Source organism: Diachasmimorpha longicaudata, unplaced genomic scaffold (assembly GCF_034640455.1).
Source record: "Diachasmimorpha longicaudata isolate KC_UGA_2023 unplaced genomic scaffold, iyDiaLong2 ctg00000134.1, whole genome shotgun sequence".
Taxonomy (NCBI): domain Eukaryota; kingdom Metazoa; phylum Arthropoda; class Insecta; order Hymenoptera; family Braconidae; genus Diachasmimorpha; species Diachasmimorpha longicaudata.
Window position 1 is genome coordinate 9,319 of NW_026973945.1, and position 17,161 is coordinate 26,479.

Below are 17,161 nucleotides of genomic sequence, written 5' to 3' on the forward strand. Positions count from 1 at the left end.
TAAAGATATGGCTCGAATCGCCAAACCCACTCACGTGTGATATAAAAACAAAACGCTTTTGTCTGGGATAATTCAGCAAAAGATGTTTTTCAAAAACTATGCGACATCCTTTGCTCTGTACCCCTACTTCAATACCCGAAATTCACAGAACCATTTCTCGTTACAACTGATGTCTCAAATTACACGATAGGGGCTGTACTCAGTCAAGGTCCTGTAGGTAAAGACCTTCCAATTGCCTACGCGTCCAGGACTTTGAGTGAGACGGAAACGAGGTACTCTACCACTGAAAAGGAGCTTTTGGCTATCATTTTCGCAGTAGAACATTTTCCACCCTATCTATATGGCCACCAATTTACCCTTATCACGGACCATCGCCCACTGGTTTGGCTCCACAACACCAAGGACCCTACATCTAAATTAATGCGCTGGAAAATTCGCTTGAATGAATACGACCATACCACCATTTACAAGCCTGGAAAAATAAATTCCAATGCCGATGCCCTGTCCCGCAACCCTCTTGACAAATATACCTTACCTGAAACCCACACCTATTGGACGGAAAATGTAGAGTCTGAAACCTCTTATCCCAGGGATTTGAAAGGGATGCTCACCTGCGCAGGTGAGTCACCCCTTCCAAAACTCAATGAGGATGAGCTTTCAAGTGGAGAACAGGACTTTCATAATATTGAAAAATCAGTCGGTACTTTATTCCTGGTGCGCGGGATCATTGTACCTAGTTGTAATGAGATCGTGGACAAACCCTTGAAAACACATAATATAAAATCACTCATCCTTCATATCGACAATGACGACGACAGCCAATCAGCAGGGAAAAAATGAAGAAGATACATCGACTTCACTCCAGCGAGATCGCTCTGTTCCATCCTCCTGTTCGCTAACGGTGAATTCCTCCGGGTCACCGCTTCAGGAACTGGGCAGGGGAGTGAAACGTGGAGCCACTGAACGATTCGACCTGCGAGCCGTGGAAACATGCTCCAAGAAGTGGGCTCCGGACTCAGGCGGGTGTTCAGCCTCCACCGACGCAGGAAATCACCAAGAACATCCTGACAAACCTCATCAACCTACCTTGAACCCGATCTCTATTAATAGTATCAATCTAGAGTCAATTCAAAAGGACAAACCACCCGAGGGACAGACCCCTCGGCCTCGGCCTTTTTTGTTCAAGAAAAGAACAAAATGGCGAAACTATCAAAAACATGACAATTCAACGATGTATTTATCAATAAATTATTATACACAAAATAATATCTTGCCATTATTGTCTTGCCCATAATTATCGTGAATGACTCCGAGAAACAACATCGCTGTTTGAACGATGCTGTAATGGCGCGGCCTACCGTTAAGTCGTGTAGCGCCACCTCGATGGCTTCATTAGCGGGGACAGTAGTTTGGCTGAGTGTCAGGGGGCTGCTCGGGGGTGAAATCGTGTCGGTAACGTGGAGAAACTGGCGTCAGTTAAACCCCCAGAACTGAGCCACTACTTTGGTCTATCCTCTTTGCAAGAGATCTCCTAGAATTTTTGGCACCTCAGCGTGTTCCGCCATATTGCATTCGTCTTCCTCCAGTATGATCCAATGTAGATCATCATTGGATCAATTAACCTATTGAATTACTTATTTATCGTGAATAATGAATTGAAAAAAAAGCATACAAAGCCAACTGGAAAATTTTCCTTTATGTTAAATTTCAGTATTTGTTGAATCTTCAGTTTTAAATGTAATAATTCATCGACTGAATTTGAAGAAACCGTTTGGAAATAATAAGCATAAAAATCAACGAAATAGCCATCACAATTGTTACATTTATTCCCTTAAAAAAAAAACGACGAAATGAAATTGCTATTTACATTCGTACGGTGCTTAGCGTTTACAATATTGAATAGAAAAACAAAATATTGTATTGATTTAGTACTTTTGTAAGATGACAAAGGGATTTACGAATGCGTGCTAGTCATCGTTTTTTCAAATATTGTATTTTAGATCTTGATTAAAAGGTAAGAAAGAATTTGTTAATTTCATACTCTAGTTTTATTCTTTCCCGCCTCCATTTTTCTCTAACACTGTGGGGACCCTAGGGTCTGCATGTCGCCATTTTCTCCCCGCCAGGCGTTCACCTAAACCTAACCTAAATCCTAAGTCCTCCACGTGCAGAACATCAATCGTATTGTGTTAGAAGTGTTGAGTATTTTTTTTCATTGAAAAATGACAAACAAGTCACTGAAACGGAAAAGGGAAATGGAAAATGTGAAGCAAGGAATACCTAAGGACGAGGGAGAAGTCCTTCCTGCTAAGAGGTCGTCAGATGAGCCACCAGTTAAAAGGGTTGGTTGTTCATGTCATTTCGATGTCATTATTGGAATATTATTCAGAAGAAGAAAAGATTGGAATTGAGTTTTTTTGTTCGATCTAAATTCATCTCTTGAGAGATCGATGGAACATTCATTAATAATGCAACAAAAACAACAGACGAGTGTATAGGATTTCTATGTAATCATACAATTTATTGTAGAGCTTATGATGCAAGTGCGTTGTCCTGATATAAAATCCAAACTGTTGACTTTCTTCCATACTCCTGATAGATACAGCAAGAGAAACGGATAATTGTCAATCGTTTATAACTCGACACCAGTGGAATGAAAATATCATTGAAATGAAAACAAATTTTTTTATTTCAAAAACTCAAAACTGAGATCTGATGTATTCAAATTCCGTGGTTCATTCAGCAGATAACGCTGAGCGAACTAAGGTCACTCTGTTTCATCCACCTCTTTACTTCCAGGAAAAATGGACGAACCGACAAAGGGTCTTGGTCTTCGCGTCCAGAGGGATAAATCATCGAGACCGTCACTTGATGGAGGATTTGAAGTCACTCATGCCTCATCATCGAACAGAAGCTAAAATGGAAAGGCAGAAGAACCTCCAGGTGGTGAACGAGATTTGCGAAGCCAAAAATTGTAACAAGGCGGTTTTATTCGAAGGGAGGAGGAAGAGAGATCTCTACATGTGGTTTTCAAATGTCAAAAGTGGTCCCTCTGCCAAATTTTTGGTTGAGAATAGTAAGTTAATCTGGCAATTCCATATTGTCTTTTCAAATTTATTTCCTACTTCTGTCCTAATCTTTGAATTTCTATTTTCCAATGAGGTTTTGATTTTTTGCTTTTTTTTTTTTCATTTTCTCATTTTAATTCATTAACTTTTTGAAACGTTCAAATTTATTTAAACTATCAATTTTCACAGTTTACACAATGGGAGAAATGAAAGTGACAGGCAATTGCCTAAAGGGATCACGTCCAATTCTCTCCTTCGATGAGAACTTTTCAAAAAATCCTCACTACGCCCTCCTGCGAGAGTTGTTCACCCAGATATTTGGTGTGCCCAACCACCACCCCAAAAGCAAGCCCTTCTTCGACCACATCTACACATTCAGCGTCCTGGACAACAGGATATACTTCAGAAACTACCAGATCCTGACTGAAGATGGAGGATTAGCAGAAATAGGTCCCAGATTTATTTTAAATCCAGTGAAAATATTCGCCGGGAGTTTCGGGGGAGAAACCCTCTGGGACAACTACTTTTACATCTCTCCAGCGAAGTATCGTCAAGCCGTCAATAAGAAAGCTGGTGGAAAGTATATAAATAGACTCGAGCAGAAGACGGCACAGAAGGCGCACAAGCCTGAGGTCTCGTATGCGTTTAATCCATTGGATGACATATTTAAATGAGAACCATTGGTGAAGGCCCCACTCCGGGGCAATCCCCGGACGCGCCACTCAACGCCATTTTTATGTCCCCAAATAGTTTTTTTCAATTTTTGGGTGTAGGATTCGTTTGTTGGAGTCTGACAATCACAAACGATAAAAGTAGTCTGACAATCACCGACTAACGACTGTCAAACGACCTGTCTAAATGACATAGTTAATTGTCATTAATGAGTAGCCAACGGCACACAGCGTCACGCATGGCGTCCCGAGGTACTTGTCGACGGTTTCGGTCAACGAGGAATCGACTTAGTAGAAGTTCACGTCAATATTAGTAATGATCCCGGCGGTGGGAGGCGCCACCGTCGATTCTGGCGGCCGGCGGCGACAGAAAGTTTCATATATAGATAGCGGACGGGTGATTTCCTTCTGCATTGTAATGAAAATTACAATACAAGGATGATTTTATATCAATTATTTATTTTTCCATACAAATTATAAACATGTTTTACAAATACTGTACATATACTGAATTCTATTATACTTTTAAACCTCTAAATTAATGATATATCATTTTGCTCCATTCTCATTACCTCTCCGTCACTTCAATTATTTTCATTTACTCATTAAATCAATTACTTTGATCCTCGCTTCGTTTCATTTACGATGATATAATATACAGGTAGATTTTTTTGTTATTCACGAATTTTCCGTCAATATTCTGTTTGAATTTAAGTTTCTCCGTTTCATTAAAACTTTTGCTTTTTCATTAATACTTTATGATCAAGCTCAATTCTTTGATATGGCAGTTCCAGGATATGAGGAAAAATATGAAGTGAATGAAATTGAAATTTTTAAATTTTTCGGTGTATTTAGTTTCAGCCAATTTGTTAATTACTCCAGGGACAACTTCTGCCCAGTTTCCTTTTATCGAAATGGCATTACACTCTCACAAAATATATAATAAAAAATACACTCAGGTAAGCCTAAAAAAAAAAAAAAAATTAACGCAAGTGGTTTACTATCGTTGGATGCTTCTTAAAAAAAGGAAACACAAATGTATTACTTTCTTTTCCACGTTGAGATAATCAAAAACCAAAGTTTCTTATGATAGAAAAAAAAGGTGAATTGGAACTTGAACAATGTTTCATGGTCGTTAAACATCATTATTTACATAGTTTCTTATTCCTTTTCAATAAAGTCTGACTGCACTATTAGATCGTCTCATGTATACAATTCGAGATTGTGATTTTTCAAAATATTTCTTTTTCTTTCGACTCTAAATTACACTTTTATTTGCATCTCTGTCCAGTTTTTTAATTCAATTTCGATATCATCAATATAGAGTGAGAGAGTACTATTTTCTATCTTCACAGAAGACATAGATAAATATATATTTTCATAAACTTTTTTTTCTTATAAATGTAATTCACTTATTTTTTTAAATCATTACCCATTACTGTTAATAATATTCGTCTCGGTGCTCATTCACATTTTCATTTTCATGTACTTCTGCCATCGATTATCGTCGAATTACAATGAAAGATGGAAGATGTTTTTTTTATCATCAACATTTTTTATACTAATTTTTACAATCGTCTAAATACCAGTGAGAACTCTAAATTTTTTCAATATATTTCATATAGACAATTTTTTTTCAACTCCAGTGACATTTCAACGATTGTAGTTTGAACTGAAATAATTTTTTAATTTTTCAAATGATTAATTTTTTGTATAAAAAATAGCTGCACTCAATTGATACGAAAAATATAACAATAACTAAGAAGTACAAAAGCTGACAATTTATCATTCTTCAATCGTAATTTAATTAATTATCGATCAAATAAAAATTGTCCTTTCTTATTCAGGCGAATGGAAAACAACCATTGAAGACAAATAATTGCAATAATTCACTCTATCATCGTCTGGCCCTGAATAAAAAAGAATCTATTTTCTGATTAAAGAGAGATCAAAATACATTGCCACTTGTTTCATAAAAGTTAGTTTACAGTAACAATACAATAATTAATCTTAATGTATTCCTAAAAGTATATGTCCTGATAAGGTTTCCACTTCGAACTATCCTTGTGCTTTTCTACCAGGAGAGCAATAGCCAGGGCGACTTGTGGCATGTTTTGATTAATTGGTCATTCATGATGGAAGATAGTTCTGGAGCAGCAGTCTCAATACTAAAAATGACTTCTCTAGGAATCTCCCATACCAGTTCATTCGCATGATAATCTTTGTCAGCTCTGATCCCAAGGTCCTGCGAAGCCTGCAAATTCAGTGATGCTGACACCTTCAATTTTCGCTCCATGACTTTGCAACCACTCGACAAACTGCTGTATCGCTGATGCACGTGGTGTTGTTGGCGTTGTCTTCATCTCTTCGAGGCGCTGAATCTTTTCCATAAATCGAGAAAATTTCCAGATAACTTTCCCATAGTCTCGTGGTGTATGTAGGATCGTTGCATACTTGAAATTCAACAAATGGTTAATGAGAATAGCAGTACAATGAGCGTGGAGAGCATTGTCACAAGATCTTAGGGATGAGAAACTTTGCCAAGAGATGTAAAAAACTAATAAACTCAAATTTTCTGGGAGACAAGTTTTCTCCATTGATTCATCTAAATGTCTTCGACCTCTCTCAATGATTGAACTATTAAAAATACTGATAGAGTAAACAATTGGCACTTTAGAATAGTCACATCTGAGTAACCTTTCCCAATGCTGATTAACCTCCCTGCGATTAATTTGCTGAATTGTCTTTGCTGATGAAAGATTACTTCGAAGAGACCGATGGCATTTCTTTCTACCCATTTCAGATACAATGGTTAGACTGATTTGTGGATAGATTTTAAGTAGTTGTGAATGAGGAAGGCAACTTTGGTGCTTGGGTGAGAGATGAGCTTTAGGATGTTGAATGAGGAAATTTTTAACTTTTTCAGGGCTTTCACAAAGGGGGTGTGTTCAGAACCAGAAAATATGTGATAGGGTTTCGGGAAGGTGACATTTACAGAGTGGAGAGTTGACTATATTTTTGCGGAAGAGGCTGTCGTTGAGGTTGAAATGGTTGGATCTCATTCTAGAGATTGAGGAGATTTGGGGTCTGTCAATACCTAAGGAGTGGAACCAGGGGGGTGGGTGAAAACCTTTGTAGAAGTGTTTAAAGTAGAGGGAGCCTTTACGGATGCTTTGGGTTCTGAGGAGTTTGGCGGTTTTGGCTTTCAGGCTCCTCGAGAAAGATTCTCTGAAGTCAGAGTGGGGGATGCAGGTGTTATGAAAGATGCCGTTGGTAGTGGCCTCTTTGGCGTGACGATCAGCTAATTCATTGCCTGGGATTCCCGCGTGGGAGGGAATCCAGATGAGAGAGATGTGGTATCCATTGAGGGAGAGATTTGAGTAGAGTTTGAGGATTTCATAGACTATGTGAGAGGAAGATTTTTGGTTTGAAAGATGGGATAGGGCTGTCAGAACGCTGAGGGAGTCTGAGAGGATAACGGAGCATTCGATTTTAAGGGAATCAATGGTTTGGAGGGAAGTTAATAAGGCTAGGGCTTTCGCTGTAAAAATCGAGGCATAAGAAGTTATCTTGTGTTTGATGACGGTATCTTTAGAGGGGACAACGACTGCAAAGGCCACATAGGAGCCCTCACGTGTTTTCGACCCATCAGTGTAAATTTGAGTGTGGAGGTCAAAATTGTTCTTAGATAACTCATCAGACAGGGTGGTAGTTATGTTTTTGGCATTCTTTAAAGAATGGCCAATGGAAGTGTTGATTAGAGGCGGGGAATTGATGAGAGAGAACGGAAATTGGTAAGGGTTAGCTAGGGAGTGGGAGTGAATTCGGTGCTTGTGCTGTAAGAGTTTGGTGTACGAGCGGTAAATGGGGAAATCAGTTTTTATGTTATGGATGTTGGAGTTTTTCCTAGAAAGAATCGAGTGTAGGGAGGCGAGCATGTCGAGAGCAGGATGGAGTGATTGGGAGAAACATTTAGCCATATACCTATTCGAAAGTTGGGAAATGACGTAGATTTAGAGGGGGTTCAGCAGCTTCAGCAAGGATAACGTTCGTGGGGGTAGAATTTCTAAGACCAATAGCAAAACGGAGGGCTTTGTATTGAAGCTTGTTGAGTTTGTCGAAGTGAGAGAAGTTTGAGTACCGAAGAATGTGACTGTCATATTCTATGGAGCTCCGAATTAGACCTCTGTAGAAGGTGATGAGATTATTGGGGTGTGCCCGATACCAGGTTTTTCTGAGGGATTTGATGAGTGAAATAACTTTGGTACATTTACTGGTTAAGGCTGAGATGTGAGGGGAGAAGGAGAACCGGAAATCCAAGGTGACCCCAAGAAATTTGGTGGTTTCTTTGGCTTGAATGAGAGTGTCGTTGATAGAGATGTGGTGGTCGGAAGGGATGAAGTGTTTTTTAGAAAAGATGATTAGGTGAGATTTTTCAGGGGAGATTTCAAGGTTTCTGGCAGATTGATGATTGGCTATGGAATTGGTTGCTTCTTCTACAGATTCCAAACAAGAGGAGAGGTTGGAGTTGCGAGAAAAGATTACGAGGTCGTCGGCGAAGGCGATAGATTCAGCCTGGAACTGGTGAAGTTGGGGTAGGAAAGAAGTATAAATGTTAAATAGGGTAGGGGCCGTTGAGCTCACCTTGTGTCACGAAGTAGAGTTGGCGGAAAGCTAGTAGGAAGTAGACGAAGTCAGCTAATTTTTGGGGTATTCCTATACAGGCTAGGTCATTGTATAAAGTGAGGGGGTTGACGTTGTCAAATGCTCCCTTTATGTCGATGAAGACACATGCAGTGAATTGGTTGGATGCGAAAACTGTAAGGATTTCGGTGCTTAAGATAGAGAGGTTGTCAGCGCAGGATCGGAGTTTTCTGAAACCGAAGTGATTATTGGGCAGAACTTGTTCAGTTTCTAGCCACCACATGAGGCGGTTGGCTATTAATTTTCCGAGAAGTTTCACGGTGCAGGAAGCAAGGGATATGGAACGAAATTTGCCCGGGGTATTTTTGGGGAGAAGGAATACTAACAATTTTGTCCAAGAATCTGGAAATTGGCCGGAGTTAAGGAGGGAGTTGAAGATGTCTAGAAGACAGTTTTTGTAGGAGTTAGGGATTTTTTACAAAAGAAACTAGTCGATTTTATCCAGGCCTGGAAAAGAGGTGTTTTTAGTAGCGGAGAGAGCATGTTTGAGTTCATGTGGGCTGAACTCTTTTTGAAGAAAGGTGTTGCTTTGGAAGGGGGGCGGGGGGGGGGATGTAGTTGGGCGGGAGTTTGGGACAGAAGTCGAAGATGAAATGCCGCATTTGATCGGCAGATTCATTGTCTTGATGAGGAAAATTTGTGGAGGTGTATGCCTTGCGGTTTTTGAACTACTTGATTTTTTGCCAGACTAGGTTAATGGGGGTGTCTCTACTTAGGGATTCACAAAATGTGGACCAGCCTTTTAATTTTTCTTTTCTGAGGGTGAGTTTGGTAAGGGCAGATTGGTTTTTCATCGCAATGTAGTGGTCTAGACAAATGGCTTTTCTGAAAAGGGATGTGTCCTTCCTTCTGAGGGTGACGGCATGTGAGCAGTTTTCGTTCCACCAGGGAGCTGGGGGAGAGGATCTGCGGTTACTTTTGTTGAAGTATTTAGACGAGTCCTTGGGTTTTGGAGACGAGACTTGGATTGCTAACATAATGACGTCAATTAAGGATTCGTATTTGAGTTGGGGGACATGGAATTTGGAGTATTGTTAATGAGGTTTTCATTAGCTTCACGGTAGTCTTGGAAGGCATCCTAATCTACCTTGGAGTGGTTGATTTTGTAGGAAAAACGTTTGAATTTGTCGGGAGGAACGTTCAGAAGAGTGGCAATGGGGTAGTGGTCGCTACCCATGTGGTCTTTAAGAACATGCCAAGAAGATTGGAGAGCTATATTGGGGGATGATAGAGTGAGGTCAAGGCATGAGGGGGGCGAGTTGGGGGGAGTGATTCGGGTGAGAGAGCCATCGTTCACGGGTAAGAGATTGGAGTTCGCAAGAGCTTCTAGGAGTTCAGAGCCAGGGGGACAGGAATGGGAGCTACCCCAAGCCTCTGAGTGGGAGTTGAAGTCCCTAGCTATGATGGAAGCGTGGGCATTGGCGGATTTGGAGAAAAGTTGAGACCATTTTGAGGAGTGAACTCTGGCGTGGGGGTTTTTGTAAAGAGAGAAGATAGCTAGGGGTCCATCTTTGGAGGAGATATTAATGCCAATGACGTGGAGGTTTGGGGAGATGAGGTTAAGGTTAGGAATTCGGGTGAAGCGTATAGATTCTTTGATCGCGATGGCAATGCCACCCCCCTGTTGGTTTAGAAGGTCATCTCTGTAGAGATAAAAGCCGCGGAGGGCGGTGTGAGGATGAGAGGGTTTGAGCCAGGTTTCAGAAAGGATAATGACATCATAGTTGAAGGCAATATTTTGGAGGTCACCTAGCTTTGGTCTAAGACTGCGGGCATTCCATTGCAAGATTTTGAGTCCAGGGCAGGCAGAATTAGTTGAGGTTGTAAAGTTCGCCGGGGCGGACAGGGAAGAGGAAGGGAGGTTTGAAGTGGGGGTGGTCTGCGAGAACGGTTGATATAGGTTAGAGATGTGGGCGACTTTGTTGGTGCGGCCAAAACTTTCAACTAAAGCAGCGAGTTTATGGAGGAAGAGATCGAGGAAGCTTCTAATTTGGTCAAGGACCTGAGAAAGGTCGAAAGAGGGTTGATGGGGAGGATATCTCATTTCTGTAGGAGGAGGAAGGTTGGAATAGTTAGCACCATTTGGAGAAATAAGGAGCGATAAGCGATAAAATCTGAATTAAAATTATCAAGGAACACTCGTTGTAGCACTGTAATGTATTTCTACTTTTAGTAACTGGTAGCTTCATCTCATCCAAAGAGGATAGACTAAAGTAGAGGCTCCGTTCTGGGGATTTGAGTGACGCCAGGCACTCCACGTTACCCACGTGATTTCACCCCAGCGGAAACGGGGCACCACGAGTACACTAAAGCCGACGGAATTAAAAAAACTCCCTTCAATCTCACTAAATGATATCAAATTCGTTAGAAATTCCTCAAATTTTCTAATTGATATCGGATCACAATTAAATTTAAACAAGAGGGAAGTGGTGAACTCAAAAGCCATTATCGATTCTAATATTAAATACGAAGTAATAGGGATCGGCTCAGGTATTCTCACTACTGAAGAACAAATCGTAATTCCAATAGAAGGCCTTGAAATTAAATTTCAAGTAATTAACAATAAATTTCCCATAATACAAGATGGAATTCTCGGAATTGAGTTTTTGGAAGAACAAGAAGCCGCGATATTTCTCAGAAAAAACTATCCTAACATTCTTAGCTTTGGTGATAAAGAATTTTTTCTCGAGAGTAAACCTTTGAAATCAAAGCCTCACGTCTCCCTAGAATTACCACCTCGAACAAAACTATTGGTCAATATTCCGATCGAAAACTTACAAATGCAATCAGGATCTATGCCGAGGATAAACTCCGGGCCGAGAGTCTTTTTAGCCGAAGTTTTAGTAGAACAAAACGTAGGAATAGCAAAATCCTATGTAATCAACTGCACCACTAATCACGCCGCTCTCACTATACCCGCTGCAAAATTAGAAAACTTTGAGACTGCACCACCTGCCTCAAAAGACACTCACGTGTGATATACACATGTGATACAGTCCAAAAATACTGCCAACAGAATTTCCAAATTGGTAAAATCACTAGAATTGTCAAATCTAGATGAGGAGGAAAAAACAAGTGTCCTCAAAGTTAACTTTCAATTTCGTTATCAGTTCTACTTGCCAGGTGAGAAATTAGGCTCGAGAAACTATGCAAAACATACATTGTTCACCACTGATGAAATCCCGGTCAATACAAAACCATTCCGCTTCCTCTCTATGCATAGAGAGGAAATCAGGAAACAAGTAGATAGCTTATCAGAAAATAATGTCGTATCCCCATCAACATCCCCTTACAATTCACCTGTTTGGGTAGTTCCCAAGAAAGCCAATGCTTTCGGTAAACCACGATGGCGAATGCTCATTGACTATAGAGCACTAAAGGAGAAAACAATTAGTGATGCGTACCCCCTTTCCAACATCACAGATATTCTAGATCAATTAGGCTCAGCAAAATATTTCAGTACACTAGACTTGGCCTCGGGATTTCATCAAATCCCTATGGATGTCAAATCGCGGCATAAAACGGCTTTCTCAACCCCCTTTGGATTCTTCGAATTTAATAAAATGCCTTTTGGACTCAAAACCGCTCCAGCTACATTCCAGTGCATGATGGACATGGTGCTATGAGGGCTTCAAGAAATTGAGCTTTTTGTCTACATGGACGATATCGTTGTCTATGCGACTTCCTTGGAAGAACACGCTCGTAAATTGAAATCGCTAATGGCATGTCTTCGAGACGCAGGTTTAACTCTTCAACCTGAAAAATGCCATTTCCTTCGAAAAGAATTAATTTACTTAGGTCATCAAATCACAGACCAAGGTGTAAAACCTGATCCGGGAAAAATAAAAGCTATTAAAAATTTCCCCATCCCCAAAACTAGGAAAAACATAAAACAATTGCTTGGCCTCGTCGGTTATTACAGGCGTTTCAGTAAAGATATGGCTCGAATCGCCAAACCACTCACCCGCCTGTTGAAAAAACAAAACGCTTTTGTCTGGGATAATTCAGCAAAAGATGTTTTTCAAAAACTATGCGACATCCTTTGCTCTGTACCCCTACTTCAATACCCGAAATTCACAGAACCATTTCTCGTTACAACTGATGTCTCAAATTACACGATAGGGGCTGTACTCAGTCAAGGTCCTGTAGGTAAAGACCTTCCAATTGCCTACGCGTCCAGGACTTTGAGTGAGACGGAAACGAGGTACTCTACCACTGAAAAGGAGCTTTTGGCTATCATTTTCGCAGTAGAACATTTTCCACCCTATCTATATGGCCACCAATTTACCCTTATCACGGACCATCGCCCACTGGTTTGGCTCCACAACACCAAGGACCCTACATCTAAATTAATGCGCTGGAAAATTCGCTTGAATGAATACGACCATACCACCATTTACAAGCCTGGAAAAATAAATTCCAATGCCGATGCCCTGTCCCGCAACCCTCTTGACAAATATACCTTACCTGAAACCCACACCTATTGGACGGAAAATGTAGAGTCTGAAACCTCTTATCCCAGGGATTTGAAAGGGATGCTCACCTGCGCAGGTGAGTCACCCCTTCCAAAACTCAATGAGGATGAGCTTTCAAGTGGAGAACAGGACTTTCATAATATTGAAAAATCAGTCGGTACTTTATTCCTGGTGCGCGGGATCATTGTACCTAGTTGTAATGAGATCGTGGACAAACCCTTGAAAACACATAATATAAAATCACTCATCCTTCATATCGACAATGACGACGACAGCCAATCAGCAGGGAAAAAATGAAGAAGATACATCGACTTCACTCCAGCGAGATCGCTCTGTTCCATCCTCCTGTTCGCTAACGGTGAATTCCTCCGGGTCACCGCTTCAGGAACTGGGCAGGGGAGTGAAACGTGGAGCCACTGAACGATTCGACCTGCGAGCCGTGGAAACATGCTCCAAGAAGTGGGCTCCGGACTCAGGCGGGTGTTCAGCCTCCACCGACGCAGGAAATCACCAAGAACATCCTGACAAACCTCATCAACCTACCTTGAACCCGATCTCTATTAATAGTATCAATCTAGAGTCAATTCAAAAGGACAAACCACCCGAGGGACAGACCCCTCGGCCTCGGCCTTTTTTGTTCAAGAAAAGAACAAAATGGCGAAACTATCAAAAACATGACAATTCAACGATGTATTTATCAATAAATTATTATACACAAAATAATATCTTGCCATTATTGTCTTGCCCATAATTATCGTGAATGACTCCGAGAAACAACATCGCTGTTTGAACGATGCTGTAATGGCGCGGCCTACCGTTAAGTCGTGTAGCGCCACCTCGATGGCTTCATTAGCGGGGACAGTAGTTTGGCTGAGTGTCAGGGGGCTGCTCGGGGGTGAAATCGTGTCGGTAACGTGGAGAAACTGGCGTCAGTTAAACCCCCAGAACTGAGCCACTACTTTGGTCTATCCTCTTTGCAAGAGATCTCCTAGAATTTTTGGCACCTCAGCGTGTTCCGCCATATTGCATTCGTCTTCCTCCAGTATGATCCAATGTAGATCATCATTGGATCAATTAACCTATTGAATTACTTATTTATCGTGAATAATGAATTGAAAAAAAAGCATACAAAGCCAACTGGAAAATTTTCCTTTATGTTAAATTTCAGTATTTGTTGAATCTTCAGTTTTAAATGTAATAATTCATCGACTGAATTTGAAGAAACCGTTTGGAAATAATAAGCATAAAAATCAACGAAATAGCCATCACAATTGTTACATTTATTCCCTTAAAAAAAAAACGACGAAATGAAATTGCTATTTACATTCGTACGGTGCTTAGCGTTTACAATATTGAATAGAAAAACAAAATATTGTATTGATTTAGTACTTTTGTAAGATGACAAAGGGATTTACGAATGCGTGCTAGTCATCGTTTTTTCAAATATTGTATTTTAGATCTTGATTAAAAGGTAAGAAAGAATTTGTTAATTTCATACTCTAGTTTTATTCTTTCCCGCCTCCATTTTTCTCTAACACTGTGGGGACCCTAGGGTCTGCATGTCGCCATTTTCTCCCCGCCAGGCGTTCACCTAAACCTAACCTAAATCCTAAGTCCTCCACGTGCAGAACATCAATCGTATTGTGTTAGAAGTGTTGAGTATTTTTTTTCATTGAAAAATGACAAACAAGTCACTGAAACGGAAAAGGGAAATGGAAAATGTGAAGCAAGGAATACCTAAGGACGAGGGAGAAGTCCTTCCTGCTAAGAGGTCGTCAGATGAGCCACCAGTTAAAAGGGTTGGTTGTTCATGTCATTTCGATGTCATTATTGGAATATTATTCAGAAGAAGAAAAGATTGGAATTGAGTTTTTTTGTTCGATCTAAATTCATCTCTTGAGAGATCGATGGAACATTCATTAATAATGCAACAAAAACAACAGACGAGTGTATAGGATTTCTATGTAATCATACAATTTATTGTAGAGCTTATGATGCAAGTGCGTTGTCCTGATATAAAATCCAAACTGTTGACTTTCTTCCATACTCCTGATAGATACAGCAAGAGAAACGGATAATTGTCAATCGTTTATAACTCGACACCAGTGGAATGAAAATATCATTGAAATGAAAACAAATTTTTTTATTTCAAAAACTCAAAACTGAGATCTGATGTATTCAAATTCCGTGGTTCATTCAGCAGATAACGCTGAGCGAACTAAGGTCACTCTGTTTCATCCACCTCTTTACTTCCAGGAAAAATGGACGAACCGACAAAGGGTCTTGGTCTTCGCGTCCAGAGGGATAAATCATCGAGACCGTCACTTGATGGAGGATTTGAAGTCACTCATGCCTCATCATCGAACAGAAGCTAAAATGGAAAGGCAGAAGAACCTCCAGGTGGTGAACGAGATTTGCGAAGCCAAAAATTGTAACAAGGCGGTTTTATTCGAAGGGAGGAGGAAGAGAGATCTCTACATGTGGTTTTCAAATGTCAAAAGTGGTCCCTCTGCCAAATTTTTGGTTGAGAATAGTAAGTTAATCTGGCAATTCCATATTGTCTTTTCAAATTTATTTCCTACTTCTGTCCTAATCTTTGAATTTCTATTTTCCAATGAGGTTTTGATTTTTTGCTTTTTTTTTTTTCATTTTCTCATTTTAATTCATTAACTTTTTGAAACGTTCAAATTTATTTAAACTATCAATTTTCACAGTTTACACAATGGGAGAAATGAAAGTGACAGGCAATTGCCTAAAGGGATCACGTCCAATTCTCTCCTTCGATGAGAACTTTTCAAAAAATCCTCACTACGCCCTCCTGCGAGAGTTGTTCACCCAGATATTTGGTGTGCCCAACCACCACCCCAAAAGCAAGCCCTTCTTCGACCACATCTACACATTCAGCGTCCTGGACAACAGGATATACTTCAGAAACTACCAGATCCTGACTGAAGATGGAGGATTAGCAGAAATAGGTCCCAGATTTATTTTAAATCCAGTGAAAATATTCGCCGGGAGTTTCGGGGGAGAAACCCTCTGGGACAACTACTTTTACATCTCTCCAGCGAAGTATCGTCAAGCCGTCAATAAGAAAGCTGGTGGAAAGTATATAAATAGACTCGAGCAGAAGACGGCACAGAAGGCGCACAAGCCTGAGGTCTCGTATGCGTTTAATCCATTGGATGACATATTTAAATGAGAACCATTGGTGAAGGCCCCACTCCGGGGCAATCCCCGGACGCGCCACTCAACGCCATTTTTATGTCCCCAAATAGTTTTTTTCAATTTTTGGGTGTAGGATTCGTTTGTTGGAGTCTGACAATCACAAACGATAAAAGTAGTCTGACAATCACCGACTAACGACTGTCAAACGACCTGTCTAAATGACATAGTTAATTGTCATTAATGAGTAGCCAACGGCACACAGCGTCACGCATGGCGTCCCGAGGTACTTGTCGACGGTTTCGGTCAACGAGGAATCGACTTAGTAGAAGTTCACGTCAATATTAGTAATGATCCCGGCGGTGGGAGGCGCCACCGTCGATTCTGGCGGCCGGCGGCGACAGAAAGTTTCATATATAGATAGCGGACGGGTGATTTCCTTCTGCATTGTAATGAAAATTACAATACAAGGATGATTTTATATCAATTATTTATTTTTCCATACAAATTATAAACATGTTTTACAAATACTGTACATATACTGAATTCTATTATACTTTTAAACCTCTAAATTAATGATATATCATTTTGCTCCATTCTCATTACCTCTCCGTCACTTCAATTATTTTCATTTACTCATTAAATCAATTACTTTGATCCTCGCTTCGTTTCATTTACGATGATATAATATACAGGTAGATTTTTTTGTTATTCACGAATTTTCCGTCAATATTCTGTTTGAATTTAAGTTTCTCCGTTTCATTAAAACTTTTGCTTTTTCATTAATACTTTATGATCAAGCTCAATTCTTTGATATGGCAGTTCCAGGATATGAGGAAAAATATGAAGTGAATGAAATTGAAATTTTTAAATTTTTCGGTGTATTTAGTTTCAGCCAATTTGTTAATTACTCCAGGGACAACTTCTGCCCAGTTTCCTTTTATCGAAATGGCATTACACTCTCACAAAATATATAATAAAAAATACACTCAGGTAAGCCTAAAAAAAAAAAAAAAATTAACGCAAGTGGTTTACTATCGTTGGATGCTTCTTAAAAAAAGGAAACACAAATGTATTACTT

At 40.1% G+C, this 17,161-nt stretch overlaps 2 protein-coding genes across 2 annotated transcripts; both read left to right on the top strand.

The window, feature by feature from the left end:
- The first annotated feature begins 2,128 nt into the window (after nt 1–2,128).
- LOC135171999 (ribosome biogenesis protein BRX1 homolog) lies at nt 2,129–4,277 on the top strand. Its single transcript, XM_064138393.1, has 3 exons — nt 2,129–2,342; nt 2,800–3,076; nt 3,258–4,277. The coding sequence occupies exons 1-3, from the start codon at nt 2,223–2,225 to the stop codon at nt 3,740–3,742; spliced, it is 882 nt and encodes a 293-aa protein (XP_063994463.1). The 5' UTR covers nt 2,129–2,222; the 3' UTR covers nt 3,743–4,277.
- Nucleotides 4,278–14,503: 10,226 nt separating this feature from the next.
- Nucleotides 14,504–16,652, top strand: LOC135171998 (ribosome biogenesis protein BRX1 homolog). Its single transcript, XM_064138392.1, has 3 exons — nt 14,504–14,717; nt 15,175–15,451; nt 15,633–16,652. Exons 1-3 carry the CDS (start codon nt 14,598–14,600, stop codon nt 16,115–16,117), a joined length of 882 nt encoding a protein of 293 aa, XP_063994462.1. The 5' UTR covers nt 14,504–14,597; the 3' UTR covers nt 16,118–16,652.
- Nucleotides 16,653–17,161: the final 509 nt, after the last annotated feature.